This window comes from Ipomoea nil, unplaced genomic scaffold, assembly GCF_001879475.1.
Source record: "Ipomoea nil cultivar Tokyo-kokei standard unplaced genomic scaffold, Asagao_1.1 scaffold1074, whole genome shotgun sequence".
NCBI classification, from domain to species: Eukaryota; Viridiplantae; Streptophyta; class Magnoliopsida; order Solanales; family Convolvulaceae; genus Ipomoea; species Ipomoea nil.
The window spans coordinates 3,341,573-3,365,803 of record NW_017617502.1 but is presented as its reverse complement, the minus strand read 5'-3'; the positions used below and the strand labels follow the sequence as shown (position 1 = coordinate 3,365,803).

The 24,231-nt window shown below is 34.6% G+C and overlaps 3 protein-coding genes and 1 long non-coding RNA gene across 5 annotated transcripts; 2 read left to right on the top strand and 2 right to left on the bottom strand.

The window, feature by feature from the left end:
* Window positions 1-358: 358 nt before the first annotated feature.
* LOC109182895 lies at window positions 359-15,838 on the bottom strand. Its single transcript, XR_002054462.1, has 3 exons — window positions 15,824-15,838; window positions 13,351-13,352; window positions 359-465 (listed from the first exon to the last, which is right to left on the bottom strand). It is a non-coding gene; the product is annotated as an uncharacterized LOC109182895 (long non-coding RNA).
* LOC109182893 (ribonuclease 2-like) lies at window positions 8,072-12,349 on the bottom strand. Of its 2 annotated transcripts, none has more exons than XM_019333130.1 (9): window positions 11,970-12,349; window positions 11,819-11,847; window positions 11,659-11,732; window positions 10,803-10,904; window positions 10,682-10,685; window positions 10,435-10,526; window positions 9,722-9,883; window positions 9,272-9,377; window positions 8,072-8,423 (listed from the first exon to the last, which is right to left on the bottom strand). In XM_019333130.1, the coding sequence occupies exons 1-9, from the start codon at window positions 12,176-12,178 to the stop codon at window positions 8,347-8,349; spliced, it is 855 nt and encodes a 284-aa protein (XP_019188675.1). In that variant the 5' UTR covers window positions 12,179-12,349; the 3' UTR covers window positions 8,072-8,346. The 2 variants fall into 2 exon arrangements, with proteins under 2 accessions (XP_019188675.1, XP_019188674.1); XM_019333129.1 differs by lacking the exon at window positions 8,072-8,423 and adding an exon at window positions 8,829-8,876 and having other exon boundaries at window positions 9,222-9,377.
* Window positions 15,839-17,594: 1,756 nt separating the features above from the next.
* On the top strand, window positions 17,595-22,622 carry LOC109182640. The gene is made up of 2 exons (XM_019332789.1): window positions 17,595-17,599; window positions 21,913-22,622. Exon 2 carries the CDS (start codon window positions 21,939-21,941, stop codon window positions 22,620-22,622), a length of 684 nt encoding a protein of 227 aa, XP_019188334.1. The 5' UTR covers window positions 17,595-17,599; window positions 21,913-21,938.
* Window positions 22,623-22,745: 123 nt separating this feature from the next.
* Window positions 22,746-24,231, top strand: LOC109182639 (putative late blight resistance protein homolog R1A-10). Its single transcript, XM_019332788.1, has 3 exons — window positions 22,746-23,830; window positions 23,894-24,116; window positions 24,202-24,231. Exons 1-3 carry the CDS (start codon window positions 22,746-22,748, stop codon window positions 24,229-24,231), a joined length of 1,338 nt encoding a protein of 445 aa, XP_019188333.1.

The window sequence follows — 24,231 nt, the reverse complement described above, 5'->3', positions numbered from 1 at the left end:
AACCTTCACGCATTCTTTAAAAATTAAAGCCTAAAGACTAAAATCTGAATTGTGAAAGCATCTAAATCCCTCACGTGAATAAATTTTTTATAGAATAAAAATAACTAAATAAAAATAGAGCATCAGAACTTTTCAAATTCTAAGTCTTTTAGGGTTTTAATTTTTAATTTCCTTTTATATTAATTCTTAATAAGTAAAATAACATTATAAGAATGGTTCTTAGCGGGTTATAAACAGGTTCGTGTAAATGGGTTCGTATAAACGGGTTAACACGATAACATTAACGGGTTAAACGGGTTCTTAGCGGGTTCAACGGGTTGACCCGTTAAGACACGAATCATAACGGGTCTATAACGGGTCAACCCGTTAACAACCCGGGACATGTTAAGACTAAACACTAACCCGTTATTTTCGTGTCCGGTTTCGTGTCGTGTTAACGGGTCGTGTCGATAATTGCCAGGTCTACTGTTAAGCACTCCAATTAGCACTTCAACAATGCTAAATTTAATTAGCATTTTTCGTTAAGCTCAAGCTTAATTTTAACGTCCCAACAATTTGTCTCAAATTATATTTCATACTAGTATAATTTGGATTTTTGATCAAGTTAATTTTAACATAATTAACATTATCAAATCAACCAAAATTCCGACTAGTTGAATCAAACTCATATAATCGTTCTTAGAATATTATATAAAATATTCAACACTTGAGCTGTGACGCTCACGATTATATAGTTATTCCATTTTTTTTGACAAATTGATGCTTGAAATCTGTATCGTTCTACATGAACCTGAACCGAAGTTCGTTACGGGATTTCAACATGTAACACGCTTGTTACATTTTGTTATGGCCGTTAAGCCATTTTAGCATTTTCCACATAATGTCCCGTGATGCACTACGCACCCAGATTGAATCATTTCATACGTTTGACATTATTCTAGCAAATAATTCGTATGTACTAAGATTCAACTCAATGGAACAATTATATTTTTATTCAAATAAAAATATTATAAGGATACTACAACATTTATTCAAAAAAAAATAAATAGGAAAATACATTGGAAACTAATTTCTATTATTTTTATCTCGTAGTAATCCTTCAACCCGTGTGCCTTGTTCCATTTTCCAACCGTCCACTCCATGAAGGGTGGTCCATTACGCACATCGGGGGTACCTCGGTTGTGACCTCACTCGTCCAACCATCCACATGTTTTAAACATAGCGAAGTTGTCCTCAACCTTTTCACCAGGATGACGATTCGCTTCATAGTGGCATTTCTCCTTCTTCTCGTAATCTTCTTGAAAGCTAAGCTTCCGCTTGAGTTTCCTTCGATTACGGTTGAAATCATTGGTAACACTACCATAGTCCTCCGACCATGTAGTCATTACACCATCATAGGATCCTTCGTGGCTTTTAGCCGATCCGTTAGGCAACACAATAGGTACCAATTGTGTGCCATTAGCAATAGGTCTACCGGATCGTGAACCAAAGTTCTCCGGAGCACCATCGTGTGCTTTTGCAACTCCCATGGAAATATAATTTCCAACGTTGCCGCCGTCAACCGGCATCACAGAATGTGCAACATCGTTGCCGTTCTGACCATTTGAATGTGCACCTCCGGCAACATTCACGGATCCAACACTTTTGGAATCCATCGATTTGTTCATTATCAAAAAAAAAATAAGGTTTTAAGATTGTTGGTGATAATGAACCAATAATCGATTTAATATCGTAAAATAATATTTATATATACACACACGAAGTATATAAAATATTATTCGATATATATATCCGAAATATATATATATATATATATATATATATATATATATATATATATATATATATATATATATATATATATATATATATATATATATATATATATATATATATATATATATATATATATATATATATATATATCAGACCACCATGGTTATATGCATGAATATCTACAGAAAAGATATATACATATCAACCAAATGGAATTTATAATCCACAGAATATAATTCCAACCAAACTAAAAAAGAAGAGGGGGATTTTTGCTTAGAAGCATAATCCAAAACCGAAAGAAGGAAAGATGGCTCGTGATTGGGTAAGGGTTTTTAGCGTGAGTCAAGAGACCACTCTTTCCTTAAAACCTTATTTGCCACCTCCCAAAAGTACTAGGAGCGCCGTGGCCTAGGTTTCCCAGGATAAAACACGCTACGGTTCGACGTTCGAGCACCCAAACGAACAAACCCGGCGAACGGAGCAAAGCCTTGAACATAGTTAGACTTAAGAAAGGAGTAGAAGCGGAAGTGTTTTGAAGCTGAAAAACTTAATTTCGTGTTGTGTGTTCTGCTACTTTGTGCTTTGAAAAATTGCTCCCTCTACCCCTTCTTATATAGGGATCAAAAAATGAATAGCATTCATCATGGCATTTAATTTGGTGTTAAAACCAATTTTGAAACTCCTGAAACAGCAAGCCATTACCTGGGGTTTAAATTCAAAAATTACATCTAAGAATTTAATCCCACTTCTGTCTGTTGGCATTCACCCGTGGTTCAGCCCCAAGGCCGAACCCAGACTGGCTAAGTTTCGGCCCGAGGCCGAAACACTGCTGCTCAGTTTCGGCCTCACTGGCCGAAACAAGTATCGGCCTAAGAGGCCGAAACTTTAGTTCAGTTTCGGCCTCACTGGCCGAAACAAGTTTTGGTTCGGCCTGGACCGAGCTCATCTCGGTTTTGGCCGAACCCAAGTGACTACTAGTGTTGGAAAAGGATACCGAAAGTTGGCATAACTTGCCCGCAAGGCCAGCCAATTTTCGGACGACATTCGTGCCCGCAGGTGCAGGCACACACGAGCTCGGGCTTGAATCAAGCCTTTTTCAATCTCGTCTAGTTGAATCTTGATTTGCCCCCCCCCCCCCCCCCTGCGCGAGAGAGCCTCTATGCTATACATTTCTACAAGCTTCAAAAGAGCCCTTGTATATAAGGGGGGCAAATCCTCTTTCCAAACCAATATGGGACAAAGCTCACTTTTCCCCTTCATTTTCCAACTCAAATGGGCCTACTTTGAGAATCAATATCTCATTCACCCATTATCCGTTTTGAGCGTACAATATATCAATCCCTTCGTCTCACTACAAAGAACCCGAATCCACTTTGACCCGACCCAAATCGGAAGTGGACCCCACTGACAATTGTACCACAAAATAGCTACTTAAAATGCCATTTTAATGCTATTTTTGCAACACCTATTACATGTTTAGAATAGCTTATTTTGATAAAAGATAGGAACAAGGACTAATTGAAATTGCATTTGTAGAATATAGGAAAACATTATCATTTTCAGGGTATTCCAGGACAGTTTGGTATTTTGAGCATATCTTGAATTAGGGGTGTCCAAATGAGGTGATTCAAGTGACATTGGAACGGAAACTTAAAGGGCTACAACTTTTATGAAGACCAAAAAGGAAGATTCAGACTATGTCCCGGTCACAATCGTGGATCAACTCGTGACAGGGAACCAGAAAGTGTCACGGAAATCTCCACTATCATGGGCCACTCGTGACTGGAGCACTGAAGCCATATTTATGGATTTAAATGAGACTTGACAACTCTCCTTGATTGTAGAAGATCTCCTCTCCAACATCGTGTAATTGAATATTGCAATTGTGGATTCAAGTTTGGTAATCATTCTTCTTCATCTTTAATTTCATATCTTGATTTCTCCATTTCATCTTCTATAATTGCTAGACTTGATTTCCTACAATTGTGTTTCAATTCATGATGATGATTTGTAGCTAGAATACCTAGGAGTTGGATTCGATGAACCTTAGTGATTATGCATTGATCTTTCAATGTTGATGAGATGAGATGATTGTAATTATGTCTTTGAATGCTTTTGTTGTGAATGATGTTATATGTGGATCCTTTCTTCATTACCGGCAGAGATGAGTGAGGAGTTTGAGAGAGTGGAATTGGCAAGAGATTGCAATTCCACGGAGTCTTACATATTTGCATTCCTCGTCCTTCGATCCGAGAGGGCAAGGCCCAGGAGAAGGCGTAAGCAAGGTGTTTGTTGAAATGCCTTAGTCACATTTAGGTGTGGTCTAAGAGTCTAAGCATGGAATGGCTTAGTATATGCATAACGGCTCCCAAAAGTTAGCCATGATTTGAATTACATCAAGTCCACTATAGCTAAATGCATGTATAAGATCTAGTGATTTAATCCAACTCCCTGCTTTACTTTTCATGTTGTTGTTTTACTTCCTTGTTTTGATTTTTTCATTTACATTCTTGCAAATGTTGTACTCTCCACCTAGTTGTCTCTTGTTGACACACTCCCCTTGAAAGCATTGCACTTAGCTTACTCCAAGTTGTCATCCTTGTGAGATTGAAACTCGGGGATTCCATCCTCGTTTACACTTTTCCACAACACTAAACTACATCCCGTCAAAATGGCGTTGTTTCTGGCGATAGCAAACAGTGTTAAATAAAGTGCCTTTACTTGCTTTCAAAGGAAGTGTTTTGACAAGATATCTTTGTTGTGCATTTACTTTTGTTATTCTCTTATTTTTGTACATATTTGATACTTGTTGTTGACTTGGGAAGTGAGCACACACACATTGTATATCATATATATTTGCTCACAAGCAACTACTTGTAGTTGCAAAGTTCTGGTTTGGTGAAGCTTTGTGCGGGAATATTTTTTTTTTCTTGTAAAATATATCCAATAAGCTCATCAAAGAATGAGAATGTACCTCCTTATGGGTAACAACCCCATAGAGGAGAATCATGGAGACATCTTCTATCTCACACTTATGAACAACACCCTCATTACTCTCCCTTTACACATACTTACCCACCACTCCCACATAACTATCCACCTCCACCGCCATACCAATTGGAAAAAGTTCGTGCTACATATTCATACACATCCCAACATACTTATCCACCCAAAAATACACCCCACTCACCCACCCCATGGCACTTTGATGAAAGAAAATCCTATGAGCCACACAATTATTCAAATTGGAAGGAATCACCCCATGTTACTCACCCACTACCCTACTTGGTTGGTGAATGGTGAATATGAATGCCTAGAAAGAAGGTTGCAAGAGTTTATACATGAGGCCATGGAAGAAACGGCCAATCTCAATGCTGCAATCATGAAAGAAATTGAAGAAAAATTCACGACCTACCGAAATGAAACCTTGCAACCCTTGAAGAATATGGAAAACAACTTGGCATTGATGATGGGAGAAATCACGAGAAGAATCCAATTTGAGACCCAAACTATCACTTCAAGGAGTGGTAAAACACTCCTAGAATCAAAAAGGGTCAAGAATGATCCCATGCTAGATGACACCCCCATGCTTCAAGAGATCCCAACTCATGAGTTGGAAAATCAATAAGGGGTGACTGAGGAAAATGAGAGTAATGAGAAGATTGAGGTACTATGGGAAGATGAGAAGCCAAATGGTGACACCATTGATTCAACATATGGTAAAACTCTCGATCCTACTTGTGTTACTACAATTGAAAATACATGTGCTAAATTTTGTGTTGATAATACTTGTGATTCTTATGAGGATGACTCCCTTGACTCTTGTAATGATCTCTTGATGCTTTTGCTAATAATTATCTTGATGTTTAAGAGGATGATTCCTTGGATACTTGTGATAAACTGATAATGATTCTATGGGGTCTTTTGGTGATTGTCATAATATCTCTTTTTATTCTTATGATGAATTCTATGATTATGAAGATTTTGATTGGGGGGATGAGGAGCTTGTTGAGTGTGTTGATAAGGGTGCTATAAAAGTTTGTGAAGTTGTCACTCTTGGCAACAATGTTGATATAGTCAAGGAGGTTGAGGGTGGAATGGTTGGAGATGATGTAGATGAGATTGGGAAAGGTGAAGGAGCTGAAAATAAGAGTGAGAAATAAAAGAGGGAGAATGGAGAAGTAGATGGTAAAGAAAAAATTGAAAATAATTTGGTTGTTATTGTAAGTGATTTGAGTGATAAAAATAATGAGGGTGGAGGAGAAAAAGAGATGAGAAAGAGAGTGCATGAGGGAGTGAGCTTCATTCTTTATGTGATCCCTCTTTTAATTTAGAAAGAAATGGTGCATTCAGTTCTTGATGGTGAATTTGAGAATGCCCAGCATCAAGGGGCATATCTCAAAGCCAAAGTAGATGGGACGCATGGCAAGGTCCCAACCCTTGTGTGCTTCAACACATGAGGGAAAGTTGCGTATAGCCAAGGACGTAAAACGTGACGCTTCTTGGGAGGCAACCCAAGAAAATAAATAAATAAATAAATGCGTTTTCTTTAGATTTTACATTTGTTTTGTTATTTTTTTAGTTTTGTACTTGAGCTAACCTTGTGCAGGAACATACTTGAGTGGAGCACCATAAGGGAATTTGTGCATAAAAAAAAAAGTTGGAAGTCTTTCGGGACCCTCCTCATGAACGTGGGAAAGGTCGTGACCGGGTCTGATTCCCAGTCATGAACTCATCACGATCGTGAAGGAGGTCGTGACAGGGTCTGGATCCTGATCACGACCCCATTCACGTTCATGACTGGGAGGCAGTAAGCTGCGAAAAACTCCCTCAGTCTTCTTCAATGTTAATAACAGTTAAAATCTAATTGGAAAACTACTTCAAGAACATGATAATACAACAGCCAATCAACCACCTAATGTTAAGTGAAAAAGTTAAGATGTCTTTGTATCTGCAGGTTACAGATTGCATCACCCGGTTTCAGGATATTTCGTCTAACCCTGCAACTTTTATTCAGGTTCGTAAGTCAATTCAAAGTGTTTCCTTTAGTCAAATTTTTTCCATTATTTTACCATTTACTTGATCTTATTCTTTGTTTGCTATGGAGTACTTCTATTTAGAGCTTCTACTGTCAAATGTGTCAATAGAACATTCTGTTGCAGGTAGAAACCGGCACAAATGTCATTATTTGCCACAAAAATCTCTTATATTATGTTGATTCCAATCCTTAAAACAACTTAAAAGAAACATTATAGTGGAATCCAGATTGTCTACCCAAACTCCAAGAGTTTAGAGAATCCTTATAAACATCTGAAGTGCTTCTCCGACCGAGGCTGACTACCTACATGCCCCCGAGCGCCAAACCATATGATTATATGAACCAACTCCAAATTCTGCTACTAAGTCCCTCAATGGGCGAGGCAGACTACCTACGAGCCTTTAAGTGCCAAACCAAATGAACTAACTTCAAATTCTGCTAAGTCCCTCAGAGGACGAGGTAGACTACCTACGAGCCTCTAAGTGCCAACCCAAACGAACCAACTCCATATTTGGTTGTCCCTCAGTGGGCGAGGCAGGCAGCCTACGAGCCCTTGAGTGCCAACCCAAACGAACCAACTCTAAATTATGCTAAGTTGGAGGGGGGACTTCTCCTAACTTGCATGCAGCGTGAATGCCCAACCAAGCTTTGATAGGAATATTTTTGTAATTAAGTTTTGATGAGTTAAATGTATTTTTCATTCATTTTAGTATAAGCATCATAGTGCAAAGAGTCAAGCCAATAACAAGCTAAGTATAAGATCTACTATATGTTTGTGAATTATGGAAGCACAAAATTAATTTTCCAAATTAATTTTGGTTCTACAAGCATTCTCAGAGAAAATATGTTGATAATCATTGTTTAAATAATGGTTAACTAATAGTAATGGCGGGATGGTAGAAAACCTTGGATTTGTTGAAATGCTTAGGTTCAAATTTCCTTGTAAATATTTTTTAAAGATTCAAAATCTGAAGTAGTACAAAGGCTCAAGCTACGGTCAAGGAAGCAAAAAGACGATAAGCACAATGTGTATGCTAACGAATGATCAAATTGGTTAAGATTTTTAAAGTTGAGGGACTTAATTTGTTAAAAAAAAATTAGTCAATGACCAAATCAGTAATTTCGTTATAATCAAGTGACCTTTCATTAATTAGCTCCCATCCAAAATGTAACCTAGCTTGTTTTTGGCTTAATTGGGATCTTCAGCTCTTTATTTTCTAAATAAATAAATTCTTACTAAATTTAAAACAATATTTATAACACCACAACACCTCAAATATTATTTAAACTTTTATGACAGTACATCTCAAACATTAATTACTTATTAAGTTTCCAACAATACAATTATTTGCATGACACATAATGATACAAGTTTTGTGAATTGGGGCTGCAGAATACTTTGCATGAACCCTTGATCCTAATAATTATTTTAGGACATTTTTACAAGAGTTCACATTCCAATGATCATTTGATGTATCCAGATCAAAGAGCAACTCATACAATTGCAATACAAGAATGGGAAGACACTGAAATTAGGCCTCCCTGACTCTCTCTATCAATATAGGCTGTTCACTGGACTGAGAAATGACAGCTTCATTGCTTTCAAGCCCTGGAACCCAAGATAATGGAAGAAAACATGAGATTCAAAGCAACACAGTAAAGCTCTCTTTGGCACGCCTAACTGAAAAGCTAGTTGAAAGATGAAAACTGAAAAGCTGGTAACTAATAAGCTAACTAGTTTTTGAAAGCAGTCATTCTCAAAGCAATACACAACTAACATGACTCCGTCATTAAAAGAGAGGAAAGGGGTTTGGGGTGTTTGGTGCAAAGCTGGGTAGTACACCTAGCCACTTGAATGATGCGTTCTGTCTCGACTAAAAGTCTAAACTAATAGTTGGACTACACATTTGTGCGTGAGCCAATCAATGACTTTGTACATGGGGTTGGCTCGGATACTTAATTGAATGGTGTGTTCCATTTCAATTAAAAGCCTAAACTGATAGCTAAACTGCACATTTATTATTATACATTATATGCTCAACATGAACCTCATCATCTTATCACCACCCAATGTTGCAAAAGGCAGTAGGCACTCCTCGAACAGCCGAGGGGTGCCTAGCACTTAGACCGCCTAGGCGCCGCCTAAGCGGCTGGAAATATATGCAGGAAGTATATGTGCCGCCAAGGTCTAAGCTAGGAGACATATATATGCATATATATATATATATATGTCTGATGTCTCCTAGACCCATGTGCCAAAAATTGGGATTAAATATAATCCCAATTTCCTGTGCGGCATAGGGCTCTAGGAGACTCCTGGATCCATGTGCCAAAAATTGGGATTAAATATAATCCCAATTTCCTATGCAGCATAATGACTTATAATATGGAAAGTTTTGTGCAGTGCCCCACCAGATGTACCTAAAAATTCATAAATACATAGAAATGAAGACTTACATTGTGATTTATCATATATTGGTAAGCTGACATTTGAAGGGCATGACGAGCTTTTCAAAGAGTTTATGCCACTTTCAGTGTTAGATTCTGTTTCACAATCACGGGGCTGCAAGAGAAACCAGAATTAGAGATTCCCCCTTTAATAGGCAAATCTAAGGATATAGAAACCTGATCTAAATGGAATAAACAGTAACCAAGACATCCTTTCCTCCTTATTTGTGAATTATGCTATATGTAGGCCATTTTGACAAACTGATTAATTGGCTATAAAACTGGTTTCTTGGACAAACATCAAAATGTTGAATGGTGAAGTCATCCTAGCCAATGAACAAAAAATAAGTGGACTCTTGACTGAAATAGAGTTTCTACAGAAAATGTAGGTGTCAAAAATGTTTGAGAATTCAGACAATCAGCAGTTCATTGAAGGGTGAATATGTATAAGGGCCTAACCTCAAAATTCTTATCAAAACACAGCCGAAGTTCCTCCAGGGAACCACTAGAGCATGTTACTTCTGGAGTCATATGGAAAGCATTTTGAATGGCTGAAATGATGCCTTCAAGTGGGTACTTTTCAGAGTTTGATGGTACATACCCAGCTCCAATCAAAACCTCCTGTTATTATATGTTGAATAAGTAAGTTGGCAGCCAAGCATTCAATAGCAATACTTCTCCCATAAGGTTGAATCCTCAACCCCAAGGGCCCCCCACACCCCGGTCTGACAGAGCATTTGGGAGAATGTAAATCACAGTAGCTCAAGCCGATGTGCACAAGAGATCTGCCCACTTTGGGCATAATCCCCATACTGTTTCTGCTGAGTTTCGATCCTTGGTCTCTTCTCCCAAATATTGCCTAAGCCCATGCGGGCTTCAATAGCAATACTTATTCTCCCAAAATGTTGAATCCCCAACCCCAAGGGTCCTCCACACCCTGGCTTGACAGAGCATTTTGGAGGATATAAATCACGGTACTCAAGCCGATGTGCACAAGAGATATGCCCACTTTGGGCATAATCCCCACACTACTGCAACTGAGTTTCGATCTTAGTCTCTTCTCCCAAACACTGTCTAAGCCCGTGCAGGCTTCAATAGCAATACTTGTTTCTAACAAAAAATGCATTGCAAAAATTGAAAGGAGGAAAGAAAAAAGATGAAGGTTGACTCACAGTAACATTGTATTTGAAGTAAAGATCCAGAGCATTCACAAAGTATTCATATTCATTTTTAATAATTGGATAGGAACATGTTCCATGTTTTTCTGCAAAATTCGAAAAGAAGCAAAGTTAAACAAATAAAATTCCAAAAGCACCAGAGTTTTCTTTAATAAAGGTTATGCATGCACTAGTAACTCATATGACATTCTCATAATTGATCTCAGACAAGATAAAGTAAAAACAAGAGAAAGATGATTACCCCACTGTGTGGATGTTCCCCAAGGCAACCATAAGGGGAAGGCAAAGAGAATAAGTCAGTTTCATTTAACATATAATCAGACCATCTAGTAAGCAATCTAATGTTCAGAAAGACAGAACACCTCATGAGCCCAAAACAATCCTTTGGTCTTATGGCACGTTTTGGAGGAACCGCATCTATAAGATGGCCAATACTTGTTCAAGACATCAAGCAAAGGTGATATCTACATCAATGAACAGCAATAGACATACATAGGTAAGTATCAGGCTTGAGAACTAAAGTAAAAACAAAACAATAACAAATGTTGGAATATTACGGTTCCAAAAAAACAAGCACAAAAACGAAAGGTCACGGGTTTACAAGTTTGAGTCTATGTGACACTCACACTTAAAACCTTATTTACTACCTCTTTAGGTCCTAGGAGCGTTGTAGCCTAGGTTTCCTAAGATAAAACGAACTTCCAATTTAAAGTTTGAGCAATCAAACAAGAAATTTGGCGAACAAGAACACTAGTAAAACACAGTTTTTGGAGGAAGGAAAGCAGAGGCTTCTTCCAAGTCCACCTTTGTCCCACACTAGTGGGAACCCACTTCCCATTTCCAATGTGGAACAAAGGTTCTTCCAAACCTTTCCACCTTCATTTTCCAACTCGAATGGGTCTACTTCTAAACTCAATTTCTAATTAACCCATTATTCGTTTTGAGTGTACAATATATTGATTTCTTTGTCTCACTTCGAAGAAGCCGAATCAACTCTTACCCGACCTAAATAAGAAGTGGACCCCACATATATTTGTACCAAAAACCACTTAAAATGACAATTTATGCTATTTTTTCCGCAACAAATACACCATCCAAACCAGGTCAAAAAGGCAGTCAGACCATGAAATTCCATACAAAAACAACTAGCTTTGCTAACTAAACAGTACCACAAGTATACACTAACACCAAACAAGATTGCGATTTGCACATACATACCACATTTTCATCAAATTGGGAACCTTCACAGCAGGACGGCCAAGTCCCATCTTCGTAATCTGCCCAGAGTCCATCTGCAAAGCAATGAACCTTATACAATAACACCTCCTACATAACATAAAATTAAGATATATAACGAACAAAAAACTATATGACTTACGAATTGTGAATCCAATAATCGCATTGGGGCTGCACGACAGTGATAATGTTTAATTAAAAAGCAAGAAAATGAAAAAAGGTGTCATCTTTAACCAATCTAATACTAAAGTAACAAACATTCCACTTGATTTCTAAATATCTACGGAAATTACCGGCAACAGCCATTGGTGGAACAGCACTTGGAAGTACCCTTACACTCGGTGCCAGGCCACTGGAGAGCGAGCTTGAACAAATCGAACTCTCTCTGATCTTTCTGCAGCTTCAGAGCTTCCGCATCTTCTCCGCCGCGGGTAAGGGTGGAGCAAAAGGACCCAAATAACAGTAAGAGGGGGAGGATGAGCCGTGCAGGGAGAGAAGTCATGGGCAGATCTTCGCTATTATCTCTTTTGGGTCGAACTGCTCGATTGCTTGAAGAACTCAGAGAGGAACTCTTTATAACGATCACTGAGAAGTTAAACTAGTTCCCCATTGGGCATTGGTGGTAGGTTGAGTGAGTGAGTGTGTTGCTTGTGGATACTTCTATCTACTGTTAAAGCTACCTTCGTTGACTTTAAAAAATATATATATATATCTCCCCCATTTTACATATTTTATTATTTATTGATCAAATTATACTTTTTTTTTATTTTTTTAAGTATTTTTAATTATTTTAAATTTAAATTTTTGGTCTTGTAGTTTCAAAATATATAAATTTTAACCTGGAGGGTGTGGTTGCGTGGAATGGACTAATCCATCATTAATCAAAGGTCAAGGTCAATGGTTCGATCCTTAACTTTGTGAATGGATCGAGGAACCCTTATTTGACGGTGGAAAGGATAAATTTTATATACTAAAGTAAGAAAAAAATATAATACTTTTGAAAAAAAATGTAATACGTTTAAATTCTGATGTAAAAGTATTACAGTTTTAATTTTCATTAAGTATCACATTTTCCCTTATAAGTAATGTTGGCAAGTGTTTGTCACTTATAAAGAAATATAATATAATACTTTTGAGAAAAAACGTAATACTTTTAATCAAAATGTAAGAGTATTATTTGGTATACTTTTTCTAAAAATATTACACTTGTCATTATAAGTAATAAATATTTTATTCTTTATTAGTATTACATTTTCTAATATAAATATTGCATTTGATCTTTATCCGTCCCGTCTCACAGGCAAGGACCGTGAGATGGTTTCACGCAACTTATATGGATATATTAATATTAAATTTAATCTTATTAAAATTTGAATTAAAAATAATTTCAGTCAAAACTCGTTAACCGAATTAGACATATAAAATAGAACGGAGGAAGTATCATTCATTTCATTTTGTCTTGAATAAAATAAAGCTTTCTAAAAAATAAAGGATATTGTGATGGAATATCCCGTACATTATATGCCAAATGATTCCTTTTCGTGATAATTCTAAGGCCCCTCCCAGTCTCCCACCGGCCACCGTATTATTGAATTGAGTGATTGAATGTTGATAGGCCGTTTAGGCTGTCCTTATCCCTGCAAATATCTCTCACTCTAAAAAAATGGGTCCTACTTCTACATCATTCTATTTACAAATTATCTATTATTCACACTACATCCCTGCAAACTCAATCAACCTTCAAATGTGGGCTCAACATATTAAAATAATATTATTAATTATATTAAAATATTAAAAAGTAAAGAAAAAAATAAATAAATAAAATTTAAAAAAAAAAGTACAAAAGCTGCCGCGGCAGCTTTTTAAGGGATTTGCAAATTTGCTAATCTTACAAATTTGCAAATCCCTTTCAATTAAAAAAAAAAATGAAAACAGTGACATGGCCTTGCCACATAGGATTGCAAAGAGGGGTTTGGCTGGGATAATGACAGCCTTATAAGCATTTTTCTTTACCGGCCAATCATCTCTTTAGGCATTAGACTTTAGCACGATATGATGATGAGATTATTAGATTCAACTTTTAATCTCACTAGTATTGTCCCATGCAATGCACGGATTAAATATTAAAAATTTGTTCGTAATGTTAGAATAGGTAAAAAATATTTTTAATAATGGTATTTGAAGTACAGAAGAAGAAAACATGAACCACAATTTAATTGTTTAAAATTACATTTTTATTAAGTATATGACAACATAATTATGATATTGTATTTAGAATATTTCATTTAATAATTAAAAATAGTGTGATACAAAAAGTTACTATTATTAATCGCATCTAGCGGTATACATATTTGATCTTGAGTATGTCTACTCCTAGTATGCTATCCATGCGATGCACGGAATGAATATTGGACAAAATTATAATATTATTATTTATTAAAAAATACTTAACCTAATATCAACATAGTTGCAATTCATATTCATATTCACATATATATTACAATAATAACACTAACACTAACACTAATAATAATAATAATAATAATAATAATAATAATAATAATAATAATAAAGAAAAATAATAATAATAATAATTAATAATATTAATAACATAAATTAATAAGTAAATAAATAAATTATATATATATATATATATATATATATATATATATATATATATATATATATATATATATATATATACCATATGGTCTTGTGAAAATTAAATGTTGTTAATATCAACATTTAACCATTAATATCAACATTTAATTTTCACAAGACCATATGGCTTTATTATAATTAAGATTATTGTCACATTCGGGCATTTAGGTTCTCACTTTCAATTTGGTTACATTTAGTCTTAACAATTCTCCGAATCTATATCTATACTATATCTACTATATATACTAATAAGAGCCCAAGAGAGTTAGGCCTATAATGGGTAGAAAAAATGGCGGTCAAATTATTTAATCAAATGAATGACTAAGATTGATCAGATTTTAATTTTTTCTTTAGGAAATTTTCCGTTAACTTTTCTGTTAAATATTATTTTTTCTGTTAATTTCTGTTAGTTCACCGTTAACTTACTCATTGATTTCAATAAGGTCTTAGGTTCGAACGTCATCACAATCAAAGTTGGCATAATTAGTAATCTTTTTTGCTCTTATTAAATTAAATAATAATTTAGTAGCTACAGCAAAAAAAAAAAATACATATGCATTTCTTTAATTTCGAATTATGTGTCTACAATGTCTTTATTAAAAAAAAAATTATTCATTATCAATAAATTAAATAAGAGAAATAATTTCATTAGTTATATTGTATTTATTTTTCTCCAATATAAAAATTCTTTACAATTCAAATTCATCAATTGATTATATTCGCTACATTGTCCCTACACTGTCTTTATTAAAAAAAATTATTCATTATCAATAAATTAATTATTAAGAGAAATAATGTTATTATTTATATTATCTTTATATTTCTCCAATGTAAAAAATCATTTACATTCAAATTCATCAATTGATTATATTCATTACATTGTCTATTATCTTTTTTTGTGCAATATTTTTTAATTAAATATCAAAGTTATAATACAAAATAATGCTATATATTTATTTACCAAATATTTTATTAATACCATGAAAAATTTTAAAAAATATAATTAATAAAGTCATTCATATTAACTACTTGAGGGATTTGTTGACAAAGAGAGTATTCAAATCACACAACAAATTGAAGTGAGAATTACCTCGCAATGTCTTTGTTTGAAAATCAGCAGTTAGCGGATTATATTAGCGAATTTGACCAGCGAATTATATCAAAGGTTGGTAAAAAGATATTTGAAAAAATTAGCTGTTTAGATTAACATGTGAAATGACCTAAGGGTATACATATATTTAATAATAATAATAATAATAATAATAATAATAATTGTTTTAAAAATAATTAAGCCAATCATATTAACTACTTGGAGAATTTATTGACAAAAAGAGTATTCAAATCACACAACAAATTAAAGTGGGAAACTATCTCGCAATGTCCTTGTTTGACAATCAACAGTTAGCTCTTCAATATTAGTATATATTTAATATTTTATGCCCTAATTTTTATTTGCTCTCCCTTATGTCGCGTATTTGGTTTCAACCATACCTATACAATTATTTTATTGACAATTATAATCAATCTTAACTATATTATCTTGCATTTGTAAACTTAGAATTGTCTATTTAAATACGCAAATTTAACATTCAATTATTATGCATGAACAATTCCAATATAATCTTGCCATGATATACTTTAAAGTACTTATTTAAAAAAAAACATTGGGCATTATCTCAATCGCGCAATGCCCGTAAAAAACTAGTATAAAAACAAAATCCTTAATTTTAACTTTCCGCCTAATTCCTAAAAAATCTCTCTTCCTAATAAAATATATTATTTTCTACTTTCTCATTCGCACTATAATTCTGGGTTAAAATTCTATTCAAATATTATAAAATTGTGTAATACAATCTATCTATACTATATATAAAAACAAAATCCTGAACTTTAACTTCCCGCTCAATTCCTAAAAAATCTCTCTTCCTAATAAAATATATTATTTTCTACTTTCTCATTCGCACTATAATTCTGGGTTAAAATTCTATTCAAATATTATAAAATTGTGTAATACAATCTATCTATACTATATATAAAAACAAAATCCTGAACTTTAACTTCCCGCTCAATTCCTAAAAAATCTCTCTTCCTAATAAAATATATTGTTTTCTACTTTCTCATTCGTACTATAATTCTGGGTTAAAATTCTATTATAATATTATAAAATTGTGTAATACTATCTATACTATATATAAAAACAAAATACTGAACTTTAACTTCCCGCCCAATTTCTAAAAAATCTCTCTTCTTGATAAAATATATTGTTTTTTATTTTCTCATTCGTATTATAATTCTGGGTTAAAATTCTATTCTAATATTATAAAATTGTGTAATACAATTTATACTATCTATACTATATATAAAAACAAAATCCTGAACTTTAACTTCACGCCCAATTCCTAAAAAATCTCTTTTCCTAATAAAATATATTGTTTCTACTTTTCATTTGTACTATAATTCTGGGTTAAAATTCTATTCTAATATTATAAAATTGTGTAATACAATCTATACTATATATAAAAACAAAATCCTTTAACTTTAACTTCCCGCCTAATTCCTAAAAAATCTCTCTTCCTAATAAAATATATTGTTTTTTACTTTCTCATTCGTACTATAATTCTGGGTTAAAATTCTGTTCAAATATTAAATAATTGTATAACAACCCAAATATTTTTAATATATTACAACAAATTAATTCCGTGCTACGCACAGGTGAAAATACTAGTAAAATTATTAGAGCATACACTAATTGACTTAGCTAGCTTAACACAATTACTCAACAATGGTAGCCCCAAATACTTGTCCAAGTCCTCAGTCTGTGCGACTCCCAAAATGCTTGCCATGTTTTCCCTATCCACCGCATGAGTGTTTCGACTAAAGGATATGCAAAAGACTTGTGCATATTGACCAACTTCCCTAATAGTTTCCCATATGCCTTAAGACAACGTTTCACTTTTGTGGCCTCCTGGGCATGGGATTTGAAGAACAAGGGACTGTCATATGCAAAGAAAAGGTGCGAAATTGGAAGTGCCCCACGACTCCATGAGCCACACGACACCTATGAATCAGTTGTTATATTATAGACCGCGGTGCATAATCGATTATGCACCGCGGCCCATATACGGCGCCGTTTCTTTAAGTAAAAAAACGGCCCGCCGTTAGAGTTAACGGAGTCCGTTTGTTTGGTGTATTAAACACCAACTGACACTACAGTATATCCAAACCGACACTGCAGTTATATCAAAATGATACTGTAGTTATAGTGAAATGAAACTGCAGTGTATATAAACTGAAACTGAATAACATTTCACATATTTGAGTGTATATTGTACAATGAAGCTGTAATTATATCAAAATGATCATGTAGTTGTGTTTTAATAAAATTATAGTGTATATAAAATAAAATTAAATAACATTTTCACATATTTGAGTCTATAAATATCGAATGAAACTATAGTTATATCGAAATGAAACTGTAGTTGTGTTCAACTGAAACTGAAGTGTATACAAAATGACACTGAATAACAGAGTTACTTTTTGCAAAAGGGTGTGAAACGACGGAAATAAACACTGTTAATTTTCATTTTAAAAAAAAGACGTGCGGTGCATAATCGATTATGCACCGCGGTGCATAATATAATTTGCCAAGCATGAATCGCGCCCCTTAATTGGGCCTCTTGTAGTAGTGATAGCCCCACGAGCAACACGACACCTATGAATCGCGCCCTTTAATTGGGCCTCTTGTAGTAGTAGTGATAGCCCTCAACACATATGATTAATGGGTAGGGAGACAGGGGTCACCCTACCTTAACGACACGTGTACAGTTATACAAAAACTTTATGCAAAGGAGCAGTAAATAAATAAAAAAATATTTTTGAGTTTTGACCTTCAAAATTAGCTTTCGGGGCAACGAAACCGACATACGTTGGTTAAGGAGTCATTTTCTTTTTACAAAAATATAATGTAATATATAAGCAACCAAACAGTCCTTAATGGTATGTTTGGTTCATGGAATAAGTTAGAAATGAAATAACATTTTCTTGGAATAGATCTATACTATTATTTAGTTTGATCATTTTATCATGAAAATAAGATTCCTGGAAATGAGCTATTCTCTTTACAAGAGGAATAGTCATTCCTATGGGGCCTTGATATTAGCTATTCTCATGCTCTTAGAAATAACTTTTATATTACAAATACCAAAAATACCTGTTATATATATATATATATGTGTGTGTGTGTGTGTGTGTGTGTGTGTGTGTGCACGCGCCAAGGACTTGTAGTCTAATGGCACCAAGTTGCTCCCTCTTAGGAAATGTTGTGGGTTCGAGCCTCGATGGAGGCAATATTGGCTCTTTGTGCTTCATTGGTTGAGAAAGTAATTATGAACCCAGTCCCTCCCCTTATGTGGAAGGTAGGCATAAGTTGTATATGTAGGTATATCTCCCTTCCTTTGTAATAAAAAATATATATATTTAAATAAATTATTTATTAATAGATAAAAATTATAATTAATTAAATACTCCGTATATATATACATAAAAGAAGACAATACCAATAAAAAAGGTAATTTCTTTAGTACTTTACATAAAAGTATCCACCTTTTTTTTTATATACCCAAGATTTTTACTATCGGACAAAGTGACCAATACCCCCGCTGAGTTATAGGCACATAAAAGTATCCACCTTTTTTTCTAGAGAAAAGTATCCACCTTTTTAATTCTACATATTTTTGTCTTCTTCCCTTGGCTTCTGCACAAAAAAAAAAAAAAAAAAAAAAGTCATCAACCGACATTTTTCCTATACAATCTTCCCTTTCTTATAAGACATTTTATAATGAGTAAATACTCAAAATGGTCCCCCGACTATTGCTAAATTCACAAATTGGTCTTTGACTTTTAATTTTAACCAATTAAGTCCTTAACTTTGCAATTTTAACATGATTTGGTCCTCTGTCTATTTGACCGTTTGTTGACTGTGATTTTTGAGGATATATATATGTAATTTCATGGTCCATCGTCGATTTTTTAAGGTTTCGGTTGCATTTCAGACCGCACTGTTACATTTGGATCCACCGTCGAAAGCAATCTGCCAAATCCTGTCGCCTTTCTTCTTCCTCCCTTTGGATTCAATGTAGTTGAGTTCGTACCAGAGTGAAGAAGACAACGTGTTTTCGAACCGGTGCAGCGTCATCTTGGAGGCTCCCATGTGCTCCGATGAGAGCTGCAGGTTCTTCTGGAGATCGTCTATGACGGCGCGGGCGCGGGCGTTAATGCAGAAGTGTTCGAAGGACCAAATCGTGTTAAAATTGCAAAGTTAAGGACTTAATTGGTTAAAATTGAAAGTCGATGACCAATTTGTGAATTTAGCTATAGTTGAGGGACCATTTTGGGTATTTACTCTTTTATAATTGAACAATCAACTTTCATTTCTACTATCTACTATACTAATAAGAGCCCAAGAGAGTTAGACCTATAATGGGTAGAAAAAATGGCGGTCAAATTTTTTAATCAAATGAATGGCTCAGATTGATCAGATTTTAATTTTTCCTTAAGATTTCCTAATTTATCCTTAATGAATATGATTATCCGTTAACTTTTTCGTTAAATATTATATTTTCTGTTAACTTCTGTTAGTTCATCGTTAACTTATTAATTTCAATAAGAAAGGTCTTAGGTTCGAACTCCATCCCAATCAAATTTGCGATAATTAGTACTCTATTTTACTCTTATTAAATTATTATTAAAGGGATAAGAGTCAAATAGACCCTCTAACTATAAACCAAAGTGCAATTATACTCTCGAACTAAAACAACCTCCAATTAGACCATTAAACTTGTTAAATTTTTACAATTAACCTATTTGACCTATAATAGTATGTTACTTCTAGGTCACATGCCACATAGGATGCCACTTAAATTAACATTTTTAAAATATTATATTTTATAAAAATTAAAATAATAATATTTATTTATAAAAATTTAAATTAAATTAAATTTAAAAAAAACTGTCGTCCATCGCAGCTAGGCTGCCATGGACAATAAGTCATGGGGCAACTCCATGGAAGCTGCTGCCATGGCTTCTTATCCATGGAAGCTGCTGCCATGGCTTCTTATCCATGGACGAAGAATCCATGGGGCATCTCCATGGCAGCTGCTGCCATGGTTTCTTGTCCATTGCAGAAGTTCGTACGTCATGGTAGCTAAGCTGCCTGGCAGTCGTCCATGACAGTCAAGCAGTTTGGCTGCCATAGCAGCTCGAAGAAGCTTAACGAAGATGAAACTTTTTTTTTTAAATATTAATTTTTAAAAATTTTAGTTTTAATTTTTTTTTTTAAATAGAATTTCACAAGCCATGTAAGCAAAATTTACATGTTACCTTTTGGTAACCTATTAAATAAGTTAATTGCACAAATTTAACAACTTTAATGGTCTAATTGAATGTTTTTTTTAGTCTGAGGGTCTAATTGAACTTTGATATATAGTTGGAGGGTCTATTTGACCCTTATTCATAAATTAAATAATAATTTAGTAGCTACAACAAAAAATAATACATATGCATTTCTTTAAGGGAAAATCAACGATTTGGTCCCTCAATTGTTAGCGAAATATCAATGTAGTCCCTTAATCGCGTAATCATCGATTTAGTCCTTGAAAATAACTATTTTTAGTTGATTTAGCCCCTCCGGTCGTAGCCCGTCCAAAATCCGGCGATAGCTCCGATTTGCCATGGGTAATTTAGTCATTTCGCTTGTTAGTCTTCTTCTTACATTGTTCTCTTTAGTTTCTTTAGTCAGCAGTTAGCTCTTCAATATTAGTATATATTTAATATTTTATGCATTAATTTTGATTTGCTCTCCCTTATGTCCCGTATTTGATTTCAAATTTTCAACCATACCTATAGAATTTTTTTATTGACAATTATAAACAATCTTGACTATATTATCTTGCATTTGCAAACTTAGAATTGTCTATTTAAATACGCAAATTCAACATTCAATTATCTATGCATAACAATTTTAATATAATCTTATCTTGATATACCTTAAAGTACTTATTTAAAAAAAACATTGGGCATTATCCCAATCGCGCAACGTGCCTAAAAAACTAGTTAACTTAATGGTGGAGTTACTCAATTCATAGGCACCAATAAATTTAAGTCACATCATCATGTGGGAAAATATTAGGGGAATGATTAGGTGGGAAAATATCATTATCCTTAATTTAATTATAAAATGTAAATTTAAGAGATAAAATGAATTTTAGTGTCTCTTCAAAAAAAAAATAATAATGAATTTCCGTGTATGCTCCTCTCCAGGCCACCAACCTGGTTTGGTTGGAAATAAGAACCTCTATTCTAATCATCCATTTCTTGTGAATTCTTCCTCGGCATCACCAGCTACATTTTTCTTTCAAAAATATCATAATCTTAGTGAATATGGAGAGGACGTGTTATCATGTTATGAATGGGAGCTGGAATAGGCATAAGGCACTAACCACTAATTATTTTAAATTAAACTCTGGCGTTGACCAACGAATTCGTCTTTATTTTCTTTGTATAATTCTTCTTAGTTAGTTCTGCTGATCAACAGACATACTCAAATGGCTTACGCTGCTGTAACTTCGCTTATGGAAACACTATCTCTAAATTTCTTGCAATCAGAACCACGCTTGGCTCTTGAAGATTTAGAGGCACAGATGAGAGATGGCAATGAAAATCTTGGCTTACTGCAACAAATTCTTGAGGATATGGCTATGAAAGATGCAGAGGAAGCGTGTTTAAAGGGTTGGACGAAGCGTCTCCCCAGGCTTCATGGAATCTTCAATAATAAAGCAGTAAAACAGAGTGATTACCCCAAGAAGAAGAAGTTGATTAAAAGTGAAAATGCTTGGGACAGTATACTATTGACTTCTCGGCTCAGAGAGGTAGCGGAAGCCAAACAGAAGATGGTTTCTCTCCATCAAAATCTTGGCTTGCTGCAAGACATTATTCTTCAGAAATCTGAGATTTTTGCCAATGATGAGATCAAAGATGTAGAGGCAGAGATCAGAGATGTCTCGTTCGAAGTGGAAGAAAGGATTGAGATGGAGTTGAGTGCCATTTATCTAGCAAAGGATAGTCTTCATATAACAGCTTCCCTGCTCAGGCTTCATGATATCTTCAAAGAAGCAGAAAAACAAACTGGTTACCACATGAATGAGTTGATTAGGATTAAAAGAGAACACCACCAGCAGCAGCATCCAAAGGGTTCATCACAAAATGCAAGAATCAGTGATGATGTTTAGCTCCTTGGTCGGATCCGACGAAGAGGACTACTGCTTGTGGAAGGATCATCACTGCATGATCTTGTACACAAGAACAATATTGTGAGTAAATTTTTCAAAAACTCTTCAAAGTTCGAGAGTAGAATGGTCGGATGCGAGGAGGTGTTCAAGAAGATATTGGATCAGCTCACGCAACAATCAACTAAGAGGAGACAAGTTGTTTCGGTTGTTGGCATGGGAGGAATAGGCAAGACCACTTTAGCGCACAAAGTTTATGAACATCCATCAATTACTTCTCATTTCGACAAGCGAGCATGGGTTAGTGTATCCCAAAAGCATTCAAAGGAACAAATGCTCCAATCTCTAATTGGTGGTGTTATTGGAGCATCAAGAGCTGAACTCCATAAACAGAGAACTGACCAATTAGCTGAGCGTCTGCGTAAATACTTGAAGGAACAGAGATATTTGATAGTGATAGATGATATATGGAGTGAAGAAGCTTGGGATAGTGTGCAAAGGTGCTTTCCAGATGATAATAATGGAAGTCGTATACTTTTGACTTCTCGACTCAAAGAGGTGGCTAAATATGCTAGCTCAGGTAACTATATCATTAACATGCCTTTCTTAGATGCTGGTGAAAGTTGGAGTCTGTACTGCAAAGTGTTTGGTAAAATTGAATTTCCTTCGAAGTTTGAGCAAATTGGTAGAGACGTAGTGAAGAAATGTAATGGATTACCTCTAGCTATTACTATAGTAGCTAGTCTTCTCTCCAAGACAGAGCAGAACGAGGAAAAGTGGAAGAATGTCGCAAAAAGTGTAACTGATGGTTCTAATGATGCATGTTCCAGAATACTATATCTGAGTTACAATCAATTGTCTCATCACTTAAAAGCTTGCTTTTTATATTTTGGAACTTTCGAGGAAGACTATGAGATCCCGGTGAAGAAGTTGGTTAGGTTGTGGGCAGCAGATGGATTTTTGAGCACTGTGAAGCATGTGAATATAGAGAAAGTGGCCATGGAATGCTTGCAAGATCTTGTTGATAGAAGTCTTGTTATAGTTAGCAAACAGAGCTACAATGGGAAAATGAAGAGAATAAGGATACATGATCTGTTGCGAGATTTGTGCTTGAATGAAGCTAAACGTGAAAATCTATTGAATGTGTTTGGATATGAAAAACTTCCATGGAAATCACAGCACCTGTTTACTGGTTTCATTACTCAAATCAGGTCAGTGGATAGTCTCTGTCACGAATCTAATTCCTTACACTTTGCTGGTTTTTACTTTCATAGCTTTGATCATCTATTTTCACACTTCAAACTGCTAAGATTAGTAGACATTGAATGTGGATTATATTCTGATCAATATGTGGCTCTAACTGTGCTTACCAATCTTGTTCATTTGAGATACTTTGCTTTGACCGTATTATCAAGCTCTATTGGTGACGATGCTTCTTTTCGTGTAAAGCTCTTTGAGCATAGGAATATGCAAAGCTTTATTGTTCGTGGAAAATCTGTTAGATGGGATTCCTATGGGGCATTTAGAATTTGGACAATGCCACTATTAAGGAATTTTTGTGTTGAACAAATTTATTCATTAGAAACTCGGTCAATTGTTCATAGAAACTTAG